Source organism: Phragmites australis, chromosome 2, assembly GCF_958298935.1.
Source record: "Phragmites australis chromosome 2, lpPhrAust1.1, whole genome shotgun sequence".
In the NCBI taxonomy this organism is placed as follows: domain Eukaryota; kingdom Viridiplantae; phylum Streptophyta; class Magnoliopsida; order Poales; family Poaceae; genus Phragmites; species Phragmites australis.
This window is the reverse complement of record NC_084922.1, coordinates 45,325,094-45,348,124: the sequence shown is the minus strand read 5'-3', so window position 1 is coordinate 45,348,124 and position 23,031 is coordinate 45,325,094. Positions and strand designations below refer to the sequence as shown.

Here is a 23,031-nt window from a genome sequence, read left to right as displayed (position 1 = left end):
TTTCCAGGAATGGGAGATAAATTAATTTTTCAGATATATTATAGTGAGGGTGAAATTATGTACGGTCCCAACGGTGTAGATCTCTCTGGATTTCGCCATGTTATGAAGAGGCTTAGTAAGGCTAATGAGAGGACTATTGTGGGGGTGTGCAAATGGCTCATGCGGTTTTTCCAACTGGATCCGCAGCAATATGAGCTGAAGTTGAAAGGTGTTCTGAGCCGTGCTAGTCATGGATACTTTGGTGAGCTTGTTCCCATCGAAGCCACATCAACTTGGAGGCAGTATGTAGATATATGCTGTGAACGTGGCATGTCGCTTGTTTTATTAGCTGCGGCGTACCTGAAAGATCAAAATAAGGTGAACTCTGAAGAAGCAGTAGCAGGACCAAGTGAGGCAGTGGAAGATGAGTCAGAGGCGGCTAATGTAGGGTCCAGAGAGGAGGTTGGTGATGTTCCAGACCTGCAGCCGATGGGTGTAGCTGATGAAGGGGAGCACATCCCTAGCATCATTGAAGATATGGATTTGGAGGATGAAGAGTTGGAGGAAGGCCTTGCCGAGGGGGATTCTTCTGATGAGGAGGGTAATGCTGCAGTTCCTGCAGAGTGGCGGGATCAAGAATTTTCGAAGTTGGTGGTTAGCGAGGCTGACCAGACACCGTGGCCATACCATGAGAATGAGGTGTCACAGGGTGCTATGTACCCTACAAAAGAGGCAGTTATTGATGCTGTGAAATTCTGGTCGTTGTCTCTTTGTAGGCAATTCAAGGTTGTTAAATCAAGTAAAAGAGAGTACGATGTGAAGTGCTTGGTTCCTGAGTGCCCTTGGCGGGTGCACACATTTAGAGGGAAATGGGCAGACTACTGGCAATGCTCAATAGTTAAGGAACATAATTGTCATATTGAGGAAATAGAGTTCGCCTATCGGAACTTGTCTTCTGCTTTCATTGCAAATGTTATGTACAGAGAGATTGTGGACAACCTAAGGTATGAGCCACGATCAATAATCCGTGCTATTGAGCAAAGGTTCCAGTACACAATAAATTATGCGAAGGCATGGAGGGCGAAACAAAAGGCTATTGAGATTAGGTTCGGTACATATGAAGATTCGTATCACAATCTACCTCGTCAATTAGCCACAATTTGTGCAAGAAATCCAGGCAGCTACTATGATATCAAGCATTACCCCTCTACTGATGTGGAGTACAACGGAAAAAGAGTGTTGCAGCGTGCTTTCTTTGCATTCGGTGCAACTATCAAAGCATTTAGATATTGTCGATCCATCATATGCCTAGATGGAACATTCCTAACTGGGAAGTACAAATGGCAGATATTGTCTGCAATAGGGGTCGACGGTAACAACCAAGTGCTGCCACTAGGGTTTGTGTTCGTGGAGAGTGAGAATGGGGACAGCTGGTATTGGTTCCTAGAGCGGGTGAAGCATGCAATTGTTCTTGACCGACCAGATGTGTATCTCATTCATGATAGACATGCAGGATTGTTGCAGGCTTTGCTGGATATGCAACACGATAGCGTGCGACGGGGTGTACCAGTACAGTGGCCAGATCTCAAAAGCAGGTGGTGCATGCACCATATGGGTGCGAACTTCTACAGACAGTTTAAAAACAAAGAGTTAATGAAGCTCTTCAAGAAGTTGTGCAGTCAGAACCAACAACGTAAGTTCAATGCATTATGGGCAAGACTTGATGAACTGACTCTTAAACAAACTGCGGAGGCCGCACCTAACCGTGAGGAACCAATAGCTCTCGGTCGGCTTCCAACCGATACTCCGCAGATTGTACGGAGATCTGGCTCATCTATTAGGAGTTTTTCACAGTGGATACGCAATGAGCCCAATGAAAAATGGGCTCTGTTGTACGACAGTGGTGGTGCCAGGTATGGAGTAATGACTACAAACCTTGCAGAGGTATGGGTCATGCGAGGAATGAGGTCCCTACCACTAGTTGGAATTGTAGAAGTCATTTTGCATGGCACCTGCAAGTACTTCATTGATCGGTTTGCAGCTGCTAAGGTTGTAATGGAGGATAATCGTATGCTTTATGGCCAGATGCTATGTGAGTACATGGAGAAGGCAAATAGGAAGGCCCACATGCATCGCGCAAATCAAGAGAGCACAGCAGAGCACAGGTTCAGTGTCCTGTGTCGGGATAAGGGTCGGAGGGGGGGGTAGACGTGAGCGGCATGTTCAAGAGTGTGTGCTAAGGAGTGGGACATGCATATGTAGTTGTCAGAAGCTACAATTACTCCACAAACCTTGTACACATGTCATAGCTGCGTGCGCGGAGCACCATATGCTTCCAAGGCAATATGTGTCACAATATTTCATGAAAGATCAAGTACTGAACACCTGGAACCAGGAGCTGTATGGTTACGGCATTGTTGACACTTTTACAAGTAACCCAGGGCCTTCAAGAATATATGTGCCTGATTTGGGAAAGATGAAGAACGCACCGGGCCGAAGACAAAATTAATTTTACATGAAAAAAGCCCCTAACCGCCCCCCCCCCCCCAGAGGGCCTAGGGGGCGATTAGCCCCTCTTGCCGCCCTCTGAGGGGGCGGTTAGGCCTACCGCCCTCTCAGGGGGCGGTTAGCACCCGTACCCGCCTTTTGAGAGGGCTGCAGCCCTCTGAGAGGGCGGTGGGCGCCTACTTTTACAAATCTTTTCGCCAGGAATTTATTTATTTAAATTTAAACTCGAAAAAATATAAAAATAAAAAAACTCGAAAATTATATGCTCAGTTCAGGCTTCTAATGGGCCATGAGACCTGACCTCACTTCCATGGCTTGCATCTTCACCGAGATAGGCCCATCTTCGAACTGGGTACATGTCAACAGTACTAGGCCCATCCTATAGTGAGTGCTGTCCTGATGTATTCAGTACTATAGTCCAGCTGAGCCTACTGAGGAAGATGACTGACATCAGAATTTAGAAGAAGATTCAGTGTAGAGAAATTTGTTGGAAGTGAGAAGCAAATATACTGACCATCTGAAAATGGAGGCGGAGTATAGACATGTTGCAAGCAAATGGAAAGAAAAACTAAAGGTTACACAAAAACCACCAGCTCAACAAAAACCGGCAAGAACTGGTGGAAGCACATCGAATTATAAACATGACTAAGCTGCCAAATCGCTTTATTAGGAGAAGAGTACCTTCAAGGCTTCAAGTAGTGGCAGAGGGTGCAAAATTCTTTCTGGCAAGTGACCCGACGCTTTTAGGTAAATGACTTTCGATAGAGTAGTTTTTTATGATAAACAGCCGGCAGCATCAGTCCTTGCTCACCGTTTAGCGATGATAACCACAAAGACTGCACAAAACCCTGCAGATAAACACTTTTACTACTCTAGAAGTACCATAAATTCAGAAGGCATAGCATAAAACTCAAATGAGACGAGGAGCACATTCCTCCTCAGACTGGATTGCTGCGGTGTGTAAAACAAGACTAAGTGTGGGCACCACAGATACAAGTTGCGAGAGAAGGATGGAGTACCACAAATTTCTCAAGGGAAAAACAAACAACTGTAGTATTCTCAGAAGGCAGAAATTTTTACTAGATAACAATTGTAGGTCAAAAGAAGGAACAGCAAAGTCTATCATCTCTGATTCGGGGGCTCAGGGTCCAGTCATTTATTTTGGTCAAGTCTCAGATACTTACCATGACTCCCCAAGAAATATTATACAGACTCCGGCAGCAAATTAGCAATGATAGTATCTGTCAGACACGGAGGGTGAAATCCGGTGTAAAATTGAATAACCAATCGACAACCTTGGCTGACAACAATAAACTTCTCTGAAAAAACAAGTTTATACTGTTACAGGGGCATCCTTCCTCTGCGGATTCAGTAGCAATTGGCAATGCTTACTGATATCAAACGACAGATTTGGATGGCCCTGTTATACAGGGAATCTTCCTTACCATCATATACTATAGAGAGATAGCAGAGGGGCAATAAATTGCATAATTGATTTGTTTTGTGAAAAACAATTCTTTTCAGGTATTGTCACTAAATAACTCCAGTAGCAATGTTGTCAGCCCAGGGCGGGCCATTTATATTGCGTGGGAAACAAACACGCGAATGTACACAACAATTTGGAATATAGGCGAACTTGCTGCTATGCGCTAGACATAGAATAAGGTAATAGGGTTTTACAGTTATATTTCTCTGTGTAATGTATCTTTCCCTACGTCCTAGTATTAACACAGAAATAGGAAAAGACAGATTCCTTGTGCAACATAGGCAGATTCAAGTTTAGATGAATTAAGAGAGAATCACATAAATAAAACAAAGATTGGCAAACTAGCAGTACATAAGTGGTAGGAGTAGGACAATAGGAACTGCAATGCAAAATATCCAATCTTCCATTAACATAATGCTGCAAACTTCAATAATAGAAGAAAAGGAGTCAGAAAAAAAAGGGAACTATATACCTCATATCTCAGTTATCTTTGTGTGATGATTCATGGGACACGGGTACAGTATGAATGCAAAAGAGTTTATACAACAACTTCAAAATAAAATGCCACGTGTTCCTAAATCGAGGTATCATGACCGAAAAAGAGGATCTATATACAGATAAGTACCACTCATATAGGGGAACATAGTTGCATTTTGATGATATGTAAGATATACATTTGTTTCTTAATAATTGAAATATCAGTCTAAGATTACAATTCCAAACCCTGCCTACTGTCGTGCTGAAGTCAAAAACCCAAGCAATCATTCTCCTACCAATGAGTAGCCTAATCCCAATATACACCTTCCAACTCCAACAGCACACGAAAATTTGCTATCTTAACTTGCCTATTATCTAATCACAATACACTAACCCACCTTACACAGCAAATTATACATTGTAGTCACCAATCAAACCCAAAAAAAGAAAACCACCAGTGACACATAACGTCGAGCACATGGCGCGCACTCTAGGAGGCTGGCCTAATGGTAGAACACGACGGGCGGGACGGCGAACCCGGCATCCTTGAGGAAGGGGACTACCTGCGGGCGCTCGGCGAGGTCGCGGTAGAAGGCGTACTCCGCCTCGTAGTCGTGAAGGTCCAGCTCCGTCTTCTGGTTGCTGTGGTAATGGTGCTTCGCGTCGGTGGCCTTCCCGAACCCAAACACGTTGACCCTGTCGCACACTCCCGCCGCGACCATGATGGCCTGCATCCCGGACGAGTAGTGGAACATAGCCGCGTCGTGCGCGCGGTCCCACTCCTCGGCAGCGTGGCCCGTCTCGGCGACGAACCGGCGGAGGGAGTAGTATTTGACGATGCGCGCGCAGAGGACGTCGAGGCGGGCGTCGGTGACGGAGATAGGGGCGCCGTGGCGGGAGTGGGAGGTGGCGTTGCAGGCGGCGACGTCGAGGAAGTGGGCGGCCTGGCAGATGTAGAGGAGAATGGGGACGCCTTCGCCGTAGGGGTGGCAGAAGCAGCCTGGGCGGCGCGCGCAGAGGTGGAGGATGTTGCTGTTGATGAAGGAGAAGTTGGTCTTGCTGCCGACGTGCGCGGCGAAGCCCGAGATGCGGGCGTTGTTGAGGCGGAACACGGCGTCGTGAGAGTCGATGAGGGCCCCGTGGTTTGCCCGGAGGAGGATGCCGCTGTTGCCGACGACGGCGCAGGAGGGGATGCGGCCGGGGAGGGAGAGGAGGGAGGGGAGGCTGCGAAGGACGGCGGGGTCGTAGCGGCGGAGGCGGTGCCAGGAGCGGAGCGCGCGGCGGAGGGCGGGGTCGAGGTGGAACTGCTCCTGGCGCGGGAGCGGGTGGAGCAGGGTGTCGTGGCCGTCGTCCGGGTGGTGGCCGCGGTGGTGGAGATGGAGAGGGTGGAGGAGGAGCCTGTCGCGGCGCCGCCACGCGCGGGCGCGCGCCGAGGAGGCCGGGAGGCGGCCCTCGAGGAGGTCATCCACGTCGCGCCGCAGCGACGCCTCGGAGGGATCGACGGCGGCCAGGCGTAGGAGCGTGGCGTTGAGGCGCGCCAGGTCGAGGGGGAGCGGCGGGGCCTCCCGCGCGGGCGCCGGCGCCGCGGCGCGCCGGAGCGCGGTGTTCACCGAACCCACCCCGACGAGCACGACGAAGATGAGCACCGCGAACGAGCGCCGCAGCGGCGGCCGCTTCATCGCCGCCGCAGCAGCCCCAGCCGGGACTAAGTGGGTTGGAGCCGCATGGAGACACGCGCATCAGGGAAAAATTAAGAATATGTCACCCTTATGATTTTACCATTAGCCCATTTGTCAGACTCAGGTAACTAAGAGCGATGAAGTGACACTTTTTTAGGATGGCAAAAAATTAAATGGCCTATGCATCAAGAAGAGGCCGGGTCGGCGAGTTTTTTAGCATGTGTTTGGATGCTCGCATCGTGGTGTTCATGTACGGGGACTGTCCAGGATCAGATCTTATCCCGCGTTTGGTTCCTTGGACGGATCCAATCCATTCTGGACGGAGAGATTAAGGTTTGGAGAATATTCGATATAGATGTTGAACTGTCTCGTACATCTAAATCGATCGAACGATATCATCAGGAACCACGAGATCCTCCCGTCGCTCTTTTTTCCTGTGATCCGTCGCTCATTTCTCCTTTCTCGCGCGATCCGTCGATGAAGATGGATCCCTTCATCGGATCCCTGGTACGACCGCATGCTCCTCCTTTCTTCTCTCTTTATCGTGCATAAATCTTATGTGTGATAGCGGGTTATAGTAGATACAACGATAACAGGAAGGTTGGTGTCGGTAACAGAGGGGTTTTGCAACGTTGGGAATCAAGATTTTAAGAGTCGATGTCGGGTAAAGAACTGCAAGCAGGCGGCATGAACTCTGATTCGATCTAGAGTTGGCGGTAGAGGGATTTTGCGGTGTTGGGCACAAAGATTTTGTCCTTCCTCATTCCGTTCTTGGCTTGCTTTTTTCGCAAATAGAAGGTATGTAACAGAAATCGTACTATTGTACCTAAATTGTGATTATTAGAGGGATGTTGTGAACCCTTGCTATTAATGTGATTGATTTAGAGAAAGAGTAAGCAACCAAATGAACTAGCAATGGAAATAGTACACCAACAAATGAACAAGAAGGTGTCGATGAAGCTACAATGTCAACCAACATTGGTTCACTATATTAACGAGTTGGTGAGGTGGGATTATATGGGAGTGCGCTGCTCTATTTGTGGTTGGTTGGACTTGGGGTTCCGGGAGCGGGGGATCCAATATGCCCTGCTCTGATTTGTACGTCAAAGGGAGTAACGATTTTACGTGGGTGGCAGTGAGGCAGCGTGCATCGAGGTCCACCAACAAGCCAGAAAATAATATACGAGGCCACTCATAACACCAATTAAACATTAAAGCCATGTTTATTTGAGCTTCTACAAATTGTAGTTTCTCCAAAAGTCTATTTTTATTACAAGTATATCTAGATTTGCTTCTATTTTTTTTTAGGCTTTTATAGTACTTTATTCATCTCAAAATAGATGACGTTTTATATCTTCTACAATGTTTAAAATACGTGACGTTCTACGATTTTGATGTAACTTTAGCCTAAGTTTTCCAATCTTACCCCCTCCATTAATTAATTTACTTCTCAATACAAGTCTTATTTTCCACATAATAAATAACATTAAAAGAAGATAAAATGCTAATTTTATCGTTCATCTTAATATTTATGCTCAACTCTAAAACGTCATTGTAGGATCGAGATTGACGACTAGAGGGAGGGAGAATATGCGGCTTAGCAAATTTCTTACGAAATCGATGTTCTTCTCCTATTTAGATCACCCAACGTACCTCAAAACTCAAGCAAAAGCAAAAATAGAGAGAAAATTTAACAAGAAAAAATTGAGATAACACGTCTCCATGAATGATATATGAATCATAGTTTCCATTTAACATTAATCCATGTGTTATAGCATTCGAAAAATCACAGCTTGCAAAGAAATAAGAAAACATGAACACAGCAACGAAACTCTCCAAGTTGATTTTATAGAGACAAGACAATTCAAGACCCCATCATATAAATATGTATATGCGAATTTTACGCATCTAGCAATAAGAAGAATGACATCACAGTGTGCTGAAATTTTAGCCCAGAAATCATAACGAAAATCAAATTCGGAAACCGAAAAACTTGCAAACTTGCAAGGGAACCAATACAGAAAAACTAGAAGGAGTTGAGCACAATAACATGAAGAAAAATAAACTTTATTATAGCAGAGTTCAACCCTATTTTAGCCAAATTATAAAGATTTTTTCTCACAAAATTTTCACCTAATACATAGGCTAAGTACTCATTTTCTTTTCCTCTAAAACCCTAGCACATGGCTCTTATATGGATGGCACAAGGGGCTCAAAATGCCTGGTTCATCACCTCTTATAACCCTACACCTCTATTTATAAGCTTAGGAAACTTGACCCCTAAGTTTACTAGATTTTTCTTAAAATATCCTTCTCTTTTAGTGTACACTTCTATCTACCAACAAAATTATTTTGGTCTATTTTTTCTCAAATCATCGGATGGTCGCGACGCCTTCACAACTTAGCTTTACCTCGATGCAAGCTTCGCGATGATATCACATACCCCTCTAGTCCTCCCACGGTTTTGAGGCTAAACCGCGAAACCCTAGCACGTTTCTCAAAGCGTGACTCCACACTTGCTTACATCTTAAACAAACGTTCCGATGTTGTGCGTGTACTCCGTCTTATGATCTTAACCACCGGTAAGCCTCTCCTGCTCCTGATTCCTTAGGCCGTCTTGTCACTTGCACCGATATCTCATTCGTCTGACTTTATCAACACGTTGTTTCTATCTCCATTCCATGCTTTGCTTGACCTTCACATGTTTTGATCATATTGTTCAATTATGCCACAAGCACCGAGAGTGAAGCAAGCTTTGATCATATTGTTCAATTATGCAAAAGATATCACCATAAAAATATTCAGAATTTTATGATCAGTGCAAAGATTAGAGAAACTAGTGTTATAACAAATTCAAACTAGACATCCAAGTTCAACCTGACAGGCTAGACAAACACCCATATATCTATCTAAGTCTTAGTTTGACAACATAAAAAAGAATATTCTTAGCAGATTAAAAAGCACAAATTTAACTTTCTCATTTGATTATTTAACTAACCTCAAGTGAGTTTTAAGCAACCATAGGTTCACTTCTTTGGCAAACCACATGAAGCCTTAAGCCACCGTATTGGATTCAATTTTAGCTCAAAACTTAATCATTCATTTTATTAACTCAACATAAGATTCAAGATATGTAATTTTTCACAAAGCCAAAATAATTTATATCTTTGCGACATAAAAGAGTACATGCTCTTTCAAGGGTTTATCATGAGCTAAACATTTATATAGACAAAGGTAAAAGACTCTAATCCACCAAACTGAACAAAACGGTCTAGCACAAGGTTTTCACAGAACTAGCCTAATTTAAGCATTGTTCAAGCTAAAGCAAATATTAAGAGCCACAAGAGATTATGTTTGCATTTCAAGTTTATTCTTAGAAAAGACAAACTTGCTCAACAGATTTTATGCCATGTTTCAATAAGAGTCTAAGTTTGTGCAAATTATTATATATCCACTACACTCAGCACAATTTCACAACTAATAAAAAAAATGCAAATAACATATAAGTAAAGCTTGCTAATATGATTATCTTACAAAGTACTATGCAATGCATATGCAATAAAAGTAAGATAGAGTATGTACAAAGACAGCTTCCCCTTACACAATACTATACGGATAACACATACCAAACTCTCCCCTCAGAAAGATAAATCTTGTTGTATCTAAAGGTTTGATAAAGATGTTGGCTAACTGGTGTTGGGCATCTATATAGCTTAACTCAATATCTCTCTTCTCATTGTGGGCTCTCAAGAAGTGGAATCCCATATCTATGTATTTGGTTCTGGAGTATTGAACTGGGTTATTGGGTAAGCTTATGGCACTGGTGTTGTCACACAAAATGACACGCTCCTGAAATCTAACCCAAAATCCCTCAAAGTAGCAACCATCCACAAAATATGTGAGTCGATCATCATCTGTGGAGGGTGTCGCCGCTGAATGTGTTGATGAGCTTTGCGTTGCAAGATGATCTCCCCCTCAAACACTGCTGGTGCAAGCTCGAAAGTAGCTGAAATTGAAGTAGAGACTGCAGGACCCTCTGTCGGTGTAGGAGAGGCAGGAACCAACTCGGGAGTAAGTGTGATAGTAGGAAGTAGTGGATCATCCTCGTCATCCTTGAAAGCTGGAAGGTCGCCATCTACAAAGATGCTTTCGCTCATCTCCTGGTCACCTACACACTCAAAGACAGGGCTAACACAAGAGGTTGATTCATCAAAGATCACATCACATGACTTCAAGATGGTGTTAGTGTCAAGATTAAAGATTCTATAAGAATGATCATAAAGAGAATACCTTAAGAAAATATCATCGAATAACATGACTCGAACTTGTCAAGATTGTGACGCTTTAGGATGAAGCACTAATACCCAAAAACTTTCAAATATGAAACCTTCGGCATGTACACTAGCACGCCGGGGGTGGGAACCACGATGAAGAAAACATGGTCCGCCTCTCTTGTAGTACACTCCTACTTACCACTGAGGGTATTTTGATCTATTTTCTTCTTGAGTCATCGGACGACTGTGGCGCCTTCATGACTTAGATTCGCCTCGATGCAAGATTCACGACAGTGTCACGTACTCCTCCAGTCCTCTCACGGTTTTGAGGCTAAACTGTGAAACCCTAGCACGCTTCTCAAAGCGTGACTCCCTATTTGCTTACATCTTAAACAAGCGCTCTGATGTCGACGTGTATATTCCGTCTTACGATCCTGACCGCCGGTAAGTCTATCCCGCTCCCGATCCCTTGGGTTGTCTTGTCACTTGCACCGACATCCCCTTCGCTCGAATTTAGCAACACACCGTCTCCAATCGTCTTCCATGTTTTGTTTGATATCCACGTCTTCAGCTAGGATCACCTTTGACTCCTCCTGGACTCTTTGATCATCCAGCACCAAGCACTCCCCTTAGCCTCGATCATCTCGCCGTCGATCATCAAGTTGTATCTATCACTTACACACCATAAAACAAATAAACACATATCTCTAATTCTAATTCCAGTTAGTCTATAATCAATATGCTAAAATAAAATCCTAAATCAATTCAAATCACATCAAAGCTCATGAAAAATTGAAAATCATCAAACTAAATAAATACCAATATCAATCACTCATCATAAATAAATTAATGCATGTTTTAACTTGGTTTCTCAGTCATCTATTTTGAGATAGATGGAGTAGTGAAGACTGCTTTTGCTTCTCAGAAACCACAGTCAAAAGCCAGCAAAAACAAGCTATTTATTTCAGCTTCTATCTTTTAAGAAGCAGAAGCCACGTAAACCAAATAAATAAGGCCTAATTAGATAAGTACCTAAGTAAAAAGATAATGTAGCAAGTAATTTAAAAATATAAAAGAATAAATTTGTTTCTTATAAAAGAAAATTAGTTCTTTAAGTAATCCTAGATGATTGTAAGATAATAAATTACCTTGAAAATCCTTAAAAAACAACACACAAATTTGTTTGTTAAGAATAATTTCTTACTCTCTCATCTTAGACATCATTAAAAAATGAGGCATCGAAGGAGACATGAGATTTGGTTCAATATATTTAAGAACTAGACTCAATTCATAATATAACATATGATATAAATTGTCATAAAACATATAAATAAGTCAAATAAAATCACAAATAAAAAAATCATATATCACATCATAAATTAAATTCAGTTCTTAAATACATAAAATCACATATCAAAAATTATTTTCCCAACAAGTCTGCAGGATGTGAGGTGGGCCCGTCTTCTGATCTTACCCCACCAGTTGCCATTGTTGAGCTGTGGGCACTGGTCAGTGCTCGCTCCTGCTACAGTAGGCGTGGAAGCGCGCACCACGGCGCATGCCGTTTTGATGATTGTTTGATCATCCGAGGAAAGTGCATCGATGCCTTTTCAAGTTCCCATATGCATCTCTCCCCAAACTACATATTCCGGCACTTGGTGTTTTTGGGGTATGCACGTTTCGGAGCTTTTAACTACATAGCAAATAAAGTACTCTCTTCATTTAGAAATGGTAGATGTATTTTTTTAAAAAATTAAACTTTATATATCTTAACTAATATTTAATAAAATTATAAACATATCTAATGTATAGAAATTATATAATTAAGTTCATAATTTAAAATAATTTTACACTGTATAGCTTTTTTAAATAATGCGATCCTACCTGTACTATCTTCATTAGAGATCAGGGGCGTACGAGGCCAGAGATTGAACCCGCGATCGGCTTGGCCTCTCCCGAGACTTGCCACCTGGCTACAAGCCTGTTTGTGACTGTATAGGTTTTGTAATTATAAATGATATATTTTATGAGAAAATATTAGTTACAATTCAACTTTAAAGATTAAAATTAAAAAAATACGTATACTATTTCTGAATGGAGAAAGTAAGCTGTACATTTTCCAAGAGTTTAAATAACGTATGCTTCATTTCTAACCTATCGTCTTCGGAAAAAAAAAACTTACCTATCAGCAAAGAATTTTAAGTCGTCAAAAATGGTTTTATTAAGGCGGCTAGCAAACGATAATGTGTGGCTGTCTGTCGCTGCGCGTCCTTTGGAATTGGGGTTCGTGGACCTTGGGGTCAATCGTTCGGCGAATCGGTCGACCTCGGAAGATTCATGCCCTGATCTTGCCGTCCCCAGTTGCACTGGTCTTGTTTTCTTCACAAGGTGTCTGCATCCCATGCGACGAGGGAGGAATGCCCCATTGGATTGGTTTGGTATACGTCGCTCTCAAAGCCGTTTCCTTCTGCGCGCTGCTGCCTGAGCTTTCAACTTTTATCATGGGCGTGAGACCATGTGGTCTCTCCTTGTATTTGCTGCCGATTAAGTTAATCAAACTACCAGTTTGCTTACCAGTGATGGATCTTTGCTGTGTGTTCCCCCATCATCTTTGACATATGACGGATCCATACATTTTGATCTACTCGGAATCCACCGCGGCAGGCAATAAGAATCTTTAAACTCGTAAGGAAAGATAAGAATCTTTGAGCATTTTGAGCCAAGGAGAGGAGGATTGATTTGGTTGTGCAAGGTAGGCGCCCTTCGATATTAACAGGCCTGAACTGGTGCTTTTCCACTGGAGCAAGATGAAGTCGCTGTCTCTTTATGCCAAACCTGGAGAGTCTGACACGCGAAAATGACAGCACGTGAGGTAGTAAAAGCTGCTCGTCATAAATACTTAACATTTGATCTACGGTAATTTTTTTAAAACTTTATCTGTCAATATCTTTTAAAATATTTAGTTTGCAAACCTAAACATCAAATTTGTAAATTTATCTTAAAAATATTTTTATAATATTATATATTCAATATGTTTTAATAAAAACAGTGTCGTACATTAAGATCATGAAAAATAAAAAATATTATGTATTTTGACTGGGGAGAGTACTTCATTAGGCTGAAAGGTTTATAGCAGAAAGTTCCGTTTGGTAGAAAAGTAGCATCACCGATTGCCCATTAGAACAATGGCCCATATCAAAATACCATATCATCAAAAGTATGTATCAAAGCATCATCATTTCCTGCAGATTGTGTGTGTAGGATACATAGTTGTCTGGTAAAGAGGGTTCAAAGGATGATACGTTGATAAAATTTCATTTGAAAAGAAAAAATTTCCAAGGTTTCTTCTTCAGAACTACATCCGTTCTTAAATAGATATCGTTTTAGGAATCTAATTTTGTTCTTAAATAGACGTTGTTTTAGATTTTCAAGATGATATTTTACTAAAGTGTCCATATAAAGTCTATTGAAAAGAATAGTTTTAATATAATGAGTGTGCTGAATTTATGACTTATGCGTTATTGATGGAATGTTGAAGAAATCGAAAGGAGTAAATATGTCATGTATAAAAGAATTTATTACAATATTATTTTATATATCGAAGACTAAAACAATATCTTAAAAAACGGAGGTAGTATAAATTTGCTGCAATAGTCATGATAAGAGCGTGAGCATCCGGAAATCATTAATTGAAAGGGAAAACTGAGAGCGACCAGGTTTCCATCACATTTTCGTAACAGAACGCAGCATGCACCAGCTAGATATTTGCTACTCCAACGACGTAGGCATTCCAAGCGTCTCCTTGATTGAAACGCTGTGATTCTTCGTACTTCACATCACGGTCGGCATTATATTCCTTGGCATTTCCACTTGACTGGGTGTTTGGCATCTCCCTGATCCAAACGTGGATGGACTTAAATCCAGCTTCCTCCAAGCAGTCCTTAATCTCTGGTATCGACCATCTGGAAAACAACGAGAATTACAGATTTGAAGGTAGTATTCCTCTATTTGCAGAGAACCAAAAGATCAAACTGTGTTGCTATTGCAGTGCATAAGGTAAAGATACCATGACGAAGAAGCTTTGCTGGTACTGTTAGAAGTAGACTGCTGACAATAATTGAAGAACGTCCCAAAGATCCCACTCTTATTTATGAAAAGGTACAAAGATATGGCATAGGGAAAAAAAGTTTCCTATCATATAAACAGCTACAGCAAAAGGCTGGCATAAAAAAATCAGATAGGCGCTACAAGCCAATCTCATGGGATGGCATACAATTAAAAGGGTTGTTAAACTTTTTCCTAGACTTTCAGTATGAATGAATCAGTGAAGTTCTTGAAAGAGTTACAGACTTGTGGCCTCCGTGACAATTCACCAAGTGATTGGGAAATATAAGCAACAATTCTGAACTGAAATGTTGCCAATTAATGTATAAGCAACTTACAGACGCCAATGGTATGTGAAAGCATGCCGCAGCATTTGCTTCTTTCCAGCTTGAAAGTGGAGACTGATCCTTGTTTGGCGACTTATAATATCAAACTCTTCTTGCTCCCAGAAATACTGTGTGCAAGGTAATACATAAGGAGAAAACTTAGATCTAGTACTACTCTCCTCTACAAGATTATGACATCTTACTGAGCAACATCAAACTGCAGTTTATATCAAATTGCAAAGTACAAGGGCACAAGTTATATGACTAGTAAGCTTGATGGATGCTGAGTTTCAAAGTGTAATGGAGATATTATAATCTTTATACACTACAACCAAGTATCCAAGGTAAATATCAGCACAACTGGAAAGAACGATATGTAAGAAAGAAAACTTGGTTTAACGAATATTCTTCTTGCACCCCATAAGGATTAATTAAATGTCCTAATTAAAGAATATACAGGTCAATATAACAGTAAATCAAAAGGAACATATAGCTCCAGCAAAAGAGTGGGCATGCCAGTAGAAAATTATATTGCTCAAATAATAATACATTACACTAGAACATTTTTTATTTTGCATATTACTGGCAATGCTACGAAGTTTGCATGTTGGGATTCCTTAAAAATACTGCAACCTTTTATCAGAAAAGAAAAATCCAACCCCAACCCGAAATATAAATATACAGATCTTAGGATATTCTATGTGTGCCATGTTTACCACTACTTCACAAGAATTGGATCTTGATGCTTTGGTAAATACTATTGAAGTATGGAACGCTAATGATTAAATCGATATTACTAACCGTGAAGCTGGGAAATTTTCGCTGGAGGCGTAGCTTGCGTTCAGATGATGTGCCACCATATACATCCATTACAAATATACCACCTCTTTTCGAGAGTGCATTGAATGCATGCCTGAAATACAAAACCAAGTCCTTCCGACTATGGAGGCAACAGCAGCTGTAGTTGAATGCACAGATAATGTCCCTTCCAGGCAAAGCTGTCTCTGACATGGTCGAATTGGCTAAGCACTTTGGATTAGCAGGACCTGACAGTTCGCAGCTGTTACTTCCGGAAGAGCCATTATCAGTGTTTACATGTAGACCTTGCACTAGATCGTGGAACTTTTGTTTGACAAGATGGGCTTCCTTCGGCTGTAGAACATTTCCATGGAAAATCAACATCCTTGAATACCCATCAGCTCCAATCTTGCTTAGGTTGTTTTCAAGGCACCACTCAAGTGAGTCAAGGTCCAAATCTAAGCCGATTGCTGTTCGTCTTGCATCAGTACGGATCCACTCGGTGCTGCCAAGAGGAAAACCATACATCGTGACTTGTGAGCAACAACACATGTATCCCACACTAAACCTAAACCATCTCTATACTCTGAAGCACATTTGATAAAAGAAACCTCTAAAGAGTGACTATTTGGACACGTAGTATGATAGCTTCTAAAAACATGTGCGCCAAAACGCAAATATTCGGGCATCATTCCGTGCTAAAGGAATTGTACAAATCCTCAACGACAGGTGCACACAGCAGGAGGTGTTCGTGAAAATGACAGACGGCAGTTCATGCAAAGGCTAGACCTGAGGAGGGCTGTGCCACAGAAATCCTCCTGCAGGTGGAGAGGGACGCGTCCGCCAACGTACATCAGGAAGAACTTCTGCAGGTAGCTGATGTCCCCTTTTGGAGACTAAACACAAACACGTCACAGGCATTGGCATATCGTCGAACAAGTTGTGAGCACAAAGGCTTTCACAAATCCAAGCTACGTGTGAAGCTGGCCGAGTTACCTGCACGGAGAGCTGGTAGAGGTGAAACTTAGAAGGCATAGATCCCGCTCGCCACTGGTCCTGGTCGCCTGCTTCTGCGTCTCCCTCTTGTTCGTCCTCCGCAGCTGCTTCGTTGGTGTCGTCGTCATCGGAGGAGTCCTCGGACTGGGGCGGTGGCGCGTCATAGGCTGACGAAGGCAAGTCGTCACCGCCCTCGTCGCCGAAGTGCGACGCGCGGCGGCCGCGGCCCTGCCGATGCGACTCTCTCGGCTTCTTCCCGCTCTTGCCCATCGATGTGTGCTCGGCGGTGAGGGGTTTACCGTTCAGGCAATGAGGCAAAGCCCTTTTTGGAAAGGATAATTTGCAAACGAGACCCTACACTTTTTTATATTTGTGCCTACTTCATATACGCCTCGCTCCCCGCCTGACGGTCGGGGCAATTCGTCGAACAGCATGGACGCGCCTCCGTCCGTGCAGCCGGACGCCGCGGTGGCGGCGGCGGCGGCGGCGCCCTCCTCGATCTCAGCTTCTGCTCCCTCTCAGGCGCCACCATCTAACCCGCCAACATCCGCTACCACCGCCATCCCACCCGCCTCCGTCTCCACCACCGCCGCCCCTACCCCGAACCCAGGTACCACCCTTAACCCCGCGCAAACCCTAGAGGGCCCAGCCCCCAGCCCCGCGGCCGCGCGACCGCTGGCGCCGCGAATGAGGCCGCCGTACACGCACCTGGCCTCGCCTATCACGATGTCCTCGTCCTCCTCTGCTGCCACGTCCGCGGCCTCCTCGTCGGCTACCGCTCCCACCTCTTCCCCCGCGGCTTCCACCGTGCCAAGGGGAGGGGTTGTTATTGGGATGCCAGCGCCGCGTCCCGCGCAGACGCCAGTTGGTTACACCGGGTTCGTGCCACCGCCTCCGCTTGCTCACCAGTTCGGATCGATGCATCGCGGCCCCGACCAGGCCCCGCTGTCATCTGCACAGGTTAGTACTTCCTGTCGAATTCTTTATTAGGTTGGCCTTTATTCTCGGGTTGATCATGATCGGTGGAAATGTAGTTTCTCGAGTAAAGCCATGACTTGTGAGGTTTAGCTACGGTCGTTTCCTCTCAATGAAACCATGACCATGACCATGACTTGTGAGGGTTAGCTACGGTCGTTTTCCTCTCAATGAAACCATGACCTGTGGGTATTAGCTTCGGTTGCTTGATGCTTCAAGCTAGTTACCAGAAAATACTTGAACCCAACCTTTCATTTTACATCTTATCGAGCATTTAACCTCACAGTAATGAAGCTCCAAGTTTTATAGTGCATACCTTTCCTTTGCAATGCTTGTCCTACAGAGTCGGCTGCTTATTTCTTGTCACCTGCTATGTTACTTGGGGCGTCCAGCCATTCCTGAATTTGCCAAATTCAGTTCACAACGGGTATAGGAGTGTAAACACTCAATTGCTTATTTCTTGTCACCTGCTGCGTTAACTCGTGACATCCTGCCATCAACTCATGGAACTGTTAAATTCAGTCCATGTTTGTGGGTATAGATACAGGTGAAGTTTAATCACTGCTAGTAGCTTGGCCGTGCACTGGTTTGGAAGATTAAATGGAGTTTATTTTTCTCCCAAACAAGTGTTAATATTTTTTAGTTAGTTAAGTCATGTAAAATCATTAAAATGTTGCCCAGCCTGCAGGTCTGGTGGGTTTTCATTGTCGGTAAATTGCATCTTTAATCTGTGCTTTTGAATTTACCGAGGATTCCTTATTATTGATGGCCTCCAGTTTAGGCAGCCATCCCCTGGGATTCAGAATATTGGGATGGTTGGTTCCCTGAACACAACCCAAATGAGACCTGGAGCGATATCTGGTCCGCAGCAGCCAAGACCAGGTCTTCCATCATCAACAACACCAATTCCATCTGGTAGCCAAATGCCAGGTTCGCAAGTAAGAATCCTATCTCTTTTAAAAAGCAGAGAATAATTTACTTATAGTGATGCAAGTTATATTGTTCACTATCCAATATCCAAGTTAATATAGGCATAAATTACAGATTAAAGTAATTTGTCTTGGGAGCTGCAACTATGGTTTACTTCAAATGTTAACTTATCACTTATCAATCACAAAGTATTACCTGAATCTCATCTGTTTATAATTGTTTTTGTCTAATTATGGAATTTTAGTGGAGCGGAATTAGCACCTCAATTGCTTTTGCTTGAGTTCTATTCTGCCATCCAATGTACAAGGGAGTGCTTGACTTATTCGTCCCAATTCATGTTATAATCTCTGCTTGATTAAACAATTTTCCCACAGAGAACCCCTGCCCATACTTTAACGAGGCCAATGCCTGTGAGTTCTTCTCCTTTGCCGGTTTTACAGCAAACTCTGCAAAATGCATCTTCAACTTCTAGGCCCCAACAGAGGCCACAACTAAGACCACAACAATCTGCACTTGTGACTCCACATCAACAGAACGTAATTTCATCCCAGCAGCAGCAACAGCAACTACCACAGCATCAACTTTTGCAGCAGCAGAAGCAACAGCTGCAAAGCCAGCAACAAAGTTCCTCACATCAAAATCAACAAAATTCGACACTTAAAAATCAGCAACAGCTTACTCAGCAGCTAGATGCTCGTACTCCAGTGTCAATGGCACAGAAACCTGATTCTCCTGCTATGCCAAATGCTGCTGTCATGCGATCTGTGGATACATCTACTGATGCAGATGCTAGTGAAACTGGTAATCGGCTACTCACCAAAAGAAGCATACAAGAATTAGTTGCTCAGGTATGTTGCTACTTCCTCAACTTCTGTTTGAAACAAGCTACAAGAACCTGTATTTTCCTCTTCTTGTCCATAGACTTCAACGGTCAATTTGCATCCAGATTAGCAACTAATGTAATAAGGTGCACGTCAATGGGTCTCTTTGGTTTCTCTCAACTCATTTTTTAATTCCATTTTTTCTAGCTCTGTGCATGGCTGTGTCATGGAAGGCATGGCAAACAACACTTTGGTAGTTCAATTATTATTCTACTAAATTCAAAAGTAGAGCCACTGGGCTCGTTTCCTTGGCAATGGGGAAATAACAATTCAAGTTATATCTAACATTAGTAGAATAACACCATGGACACTATATCCCAGCATACTCTTGTGTTTCCACATCTGACAAGGACAAAGTAAAATCCATTCGTAATACTTAACTCTTCATTTTACCTTAACCGGCTGACAGCTGTGATTTTATCTTCATAAGTGCCATTATGTTCATGTGCTTTTGGATGACCTGCGCTGAATCTTTACTTCCATTATATTTGGACAGATGTTTAAATAGGATGGTTAATAAATAGTAGTTACTGCTGTGAATAGTGAACAGTAAACTTTTTGACGGGTTTATTTCACATCACTGAATACTTGACAGATTGATCCTAACGAAAAGCTGGATCCTGAAGTTGAAGATGTTCTTATCGACATTGCTGAAGATTTTGTTGAATCTGTAAGTTATTTCACTCTCTATTTTTCTTTTATTATTTTTGCCTAAGCATGCTTACTTTTGGAAATGTATATCTTTTGTGTTCGAAAATATGTGCGAGCTTTTCTGCATTCTATTATCTTAGTCAACCAGGGTGCATACATTGATTTCCAGTGGCTCATCCTTCTTGGCCTATGTATTAATGTCTTTTGATACCTAGGTTCCTTGTATGTAATTTTCTTTGTGATGCCTAACCTCCTTGGTAACAGAGTTGAAGGCTTCCTTATCTTCATTCTGTTATACTTTACTTTCAATAGTTTATCTCTTGTTTCACATCACTTTCTTGTTTAACCTATGGTGTTGAAACTATAGTTTTGTTATGATAGATAGGAGGTTGTCACCATGAAATAATTCGCAGATGAAAACTGCTAAAAATGTTTCATATAGGTTAAAAGTATGTACGGTCATTAGATCTGCATGTCATGTCATCGAGCTACTTTAGTTACATCTCCTAGGCTCCTTTCCAGTAGCCATTTAAGTTTCTGTTTGCTGATAACTGTTTTAAACAGGTCGCAACATTTGCTTGTTCTTTAGCAAAGCATAGAAAGTCAAACACCTTAGAAGCAAAAGATGTACTCCTCCATGCAGGTGAGATCCCCCCCCCCCCCCTTTATTTTGTCTTCTAGAATCTTTGTGCCATTGCTCCCTGATGTTACCTTTCAAATGTAGTTCTTTTATAGTTTAGTGTTCTCCATTGTAGAGAAAAGCTGGAATATCACCTTGCCAGGCTTCAGTGGGGATGAAATTAAACTGTATAAGAAACAGGTAATTCATACATATTATTTCTTCTTCTTGATTGCTTGTTTTGAAATTTCTTCGCATAGTTTTTTTGGGGTACATCTACTGACCTTTTCCTGCCGCTTTATCTTGATTTGCAGCATGTCAACGATATTCACAGGGAGAGGCTTGCTCTAGTACGCACTTTTTTTAGTTTTCAGCTACTATCCATCTAAATTCATGCATTATTGTTTCTTGAGCTGCACATATTGCCATATATCTCCCATCTTATGTGTTCATTCTTGGAGGCATATTCTGGAAAATGTTACTGTGACTCAGGTATAACTTTTGAATCGGCAAAACTCCAACCTTTTCTGAATGCTGTTTCAAAAGAGTGCTGGTATACTTACGAAAACATTTTTACGAATGCACTACGAACGCCACGTGCCACTCATTTATTGCACTTGGGTTTGGGTTGACTCAGGTTCGTGGGCTTTGAGTACACGGGGTTAGGCAGTTGATTGGATTTTGGTTGGTAACCACCTCGTTGGTAGCACGTTCGTGCAAAATGTTATCGTATGTATGCCTTCACTCGTTTTAAAAATGATCTAGTGATGGCCATATCTGATCAGTGATCACTGGCACAATCCTTCTGCCTGAACATTCGTCTGATTACTGTCTTTTGCATGCATTGGTCACTTTGTTTTCATGTTGTGCTGATATGCTACTCTTTTGTGTCACGATCATCAGATCAAGAAGTCAGTGGCGAGTGACACCAAAAACTCTGCTGCCCAAGCAGCAGCTAACCACAAAAATCAGACTCCGAAGCCACCTGCGCCAGCTTCTCCATGAAAGAAGCCCACAAATCCTGCAAACTCAGATATCACGAGTCACCATAGTCGTGCCATTGGTTTGTTGTAATGTAGAATCGGTGGTGGCAGTAGTTGTTTTGCAACGATTACATGTACAGATGCTTTTCTCAGAACTGGTACTTTTAGAGTGCTAATACAAGTACGTATTATTGTTCCATATTTTGGTTGTATGGTTTAGTTTCAGAGCCTTGAAACTTTAGTTAGCTGTCAACACTCGTCCTCCAATGCAGGATTGGTGTTGAAAAATTATGAATTGTTTTTACCATCAGGGCAGCATTCGTTCCGCAGTTTTTTTTTTCCTCGTTGCAGTCGAGTGGCATTAGCATTACTCAAGGATGCCATTGCTAGCATCTCTGTGGACCTTGTGGGGTAGGTGAAGAAGCTCGCGCATCGCGCTGGCATTACACCGTTGCTTCTTCCCTCAACTGATCTGTCACCAGTACGTGAAGCTTTGTCATCCATCGACAGATCATGTTTAGCATAGGTGAGCCGGTTCGCCCATCCATATGTCTTTATTTGGTGATCCCTACATTGCCGTTGTCTCAATGTCACCGGTGCAGACGTACTGAGGAACTTAAACAGCCGATTCATGAGCCAGAGACGTTTCAGTGATGCTCTCTGTCTACCGATCCGCATCGTGAGCTCATGACACAGTGCTACTCATTTCGTTCTGAAAGTACGAGGCGCGGCCGCAGCAACCAAACCATCGCGCCGCGCCGAACAATTGATGTCTCAGCGAAACCTCCGCGCGAACCCTCGAGTCCTCGACCCTCGTCGCCGCCGACAACGTTGATCCCCGGCCAACTCCCGCCGGCCCCGAGACACTCGCAAGAAGTGTGGTGGATTCTTGACTATTCTTCGTTGTCAGCACGCGCGCGAGCCGAATGCCGGCCCAGCGCCGGTGATTGGTGAACGGCACGCAGCTCAACGACGGTACACTCCGCGCCATCACCTCTCACCGAACACGGGCCACCCAGGCCAGGCCAGGCCACGCCCACGCGTCCACACACGGCCGGCCTGCTAAATGGCTGGAGACTTCTCATTCGCGCAGCGCCCCACGCCGACGAGGCCCGTTCCGGTGCGAGGCGCCTTTCGCGGCCGTACGGGGTGTCCCGGCGCCAACTGCTTTGAGCCGCTCCAGTGTGCCCGCCTGCCGGACTTATGTTTTGGTTTCTCTAAAATGTTATATATATTTTTTAAAAAAGTTAATTTTAGATTTTAATCATTATATTTTATAATATTTTTTTGACTTTTCAGTACATTACTTTTTAGAAAAGCTCTTTTCAACAAACCCATTTATTTAAACTTCTATTTTCTAAATTT

The 23,031-nt window shown here is 43.1% G+C and overlaps 3 protein-coding genes across 6 annotated transcripts; 1 reads left to right on the top strand and 2 right to left on the bottom strand.

Annotated features, from left to right (window-relative positions):
- Positions 1 to 4,606: 4,606 nt before the first annotated feature.
- On the bottom strand, positions 4,607 to 6,312 carry LOC133909210 (sialyltransferase-like protein 1). Its single transcript, XM_062351540.1, has one exon. It carries the CDS (start codon positions 6,127 to 6,129, stop codon positions 4,954 to 4,956), a length of 1,176 nt encoding a protein of 391 aa, XP_062207524.1. The 5' UTR covers positions 6,130 to 6,312; the 3' UTR covers positions 4,607 to 4,953.
- A 7,638-nt stretch (positions 6,313 to 13,950) lies between these two features.
- On the bottom strand, positions 13,951 to 16,897 carry LOC133909209 (uncharacterized). Its single transcript, XM_062351539.1, has 5 exons — positions 16,628 to 16,897; positions 16,421 to 16,527; positions 15,635 to 16,136; positions 14,846 to 14,961; positions 13,951 to 14,365 (listed from the first exon to the last, which is right to left on the bottom strand). The coding sequence occupies exons 1-5, from the start codon at positions 16,895 to 16,897 to the stop codon at positions 14,161 to 14,163; spliced, it is 1,200 nt and encodes a 399-aa protein (XP_062207523.1). The 3' UTR covers positions 13,951 to 14,160.
- Positions 16,898 to 17,049: 152 nt separating this feature from the next.
- On the top strand, positions 17,050 to 21,865 carry LOC133909208 (transcription initiation factor TFIID subunit 12-like). 4 transcript variants are annotated; one of them, XM_062351538.1, is made up of 9 exons: positions 17,050 to 17,587; positions 18,379 to 18,540; positions 18,907 to 18,942; positions 19,066 to 19,380; positions 20,009 to 20,083; positions 20,629 to 20,707; positions 20,820 to 20,884; positions 20,998 to 21,033; positions 21,587 to 21,865. In XM_062351538.1, the coding sequence occupies exons 1-9, from the start codon at positions 17,060 to 17,062 to the stop codon at positions 21,686 to 21,688; spliced, it is 1,398 nt and encodes a 465-aa protein (XP_062207522.1). In that variant the 5' UTR covers positions 17,050 to 17,059; the 3' UTR covers positions 21,689 to 21,865. The 4 variants fall into 4 exon arrangements, with proteins under 4 accessions (XP_062207522.1, XP_062207520.1, XP_062207521.1 ...); XM_062351536.1 differs by having other exon boundaries at positions 18,388 to 18,540; positions 18,907 to 19,380; XM_062351537.1 differs by lacking the exon at positions 18,907 to 18,942 and having other exon boundaries at positions 18,973 to 19,380.
- Positions 21,866 to 23,031: the final 1,166 nt, after the last annotated feature.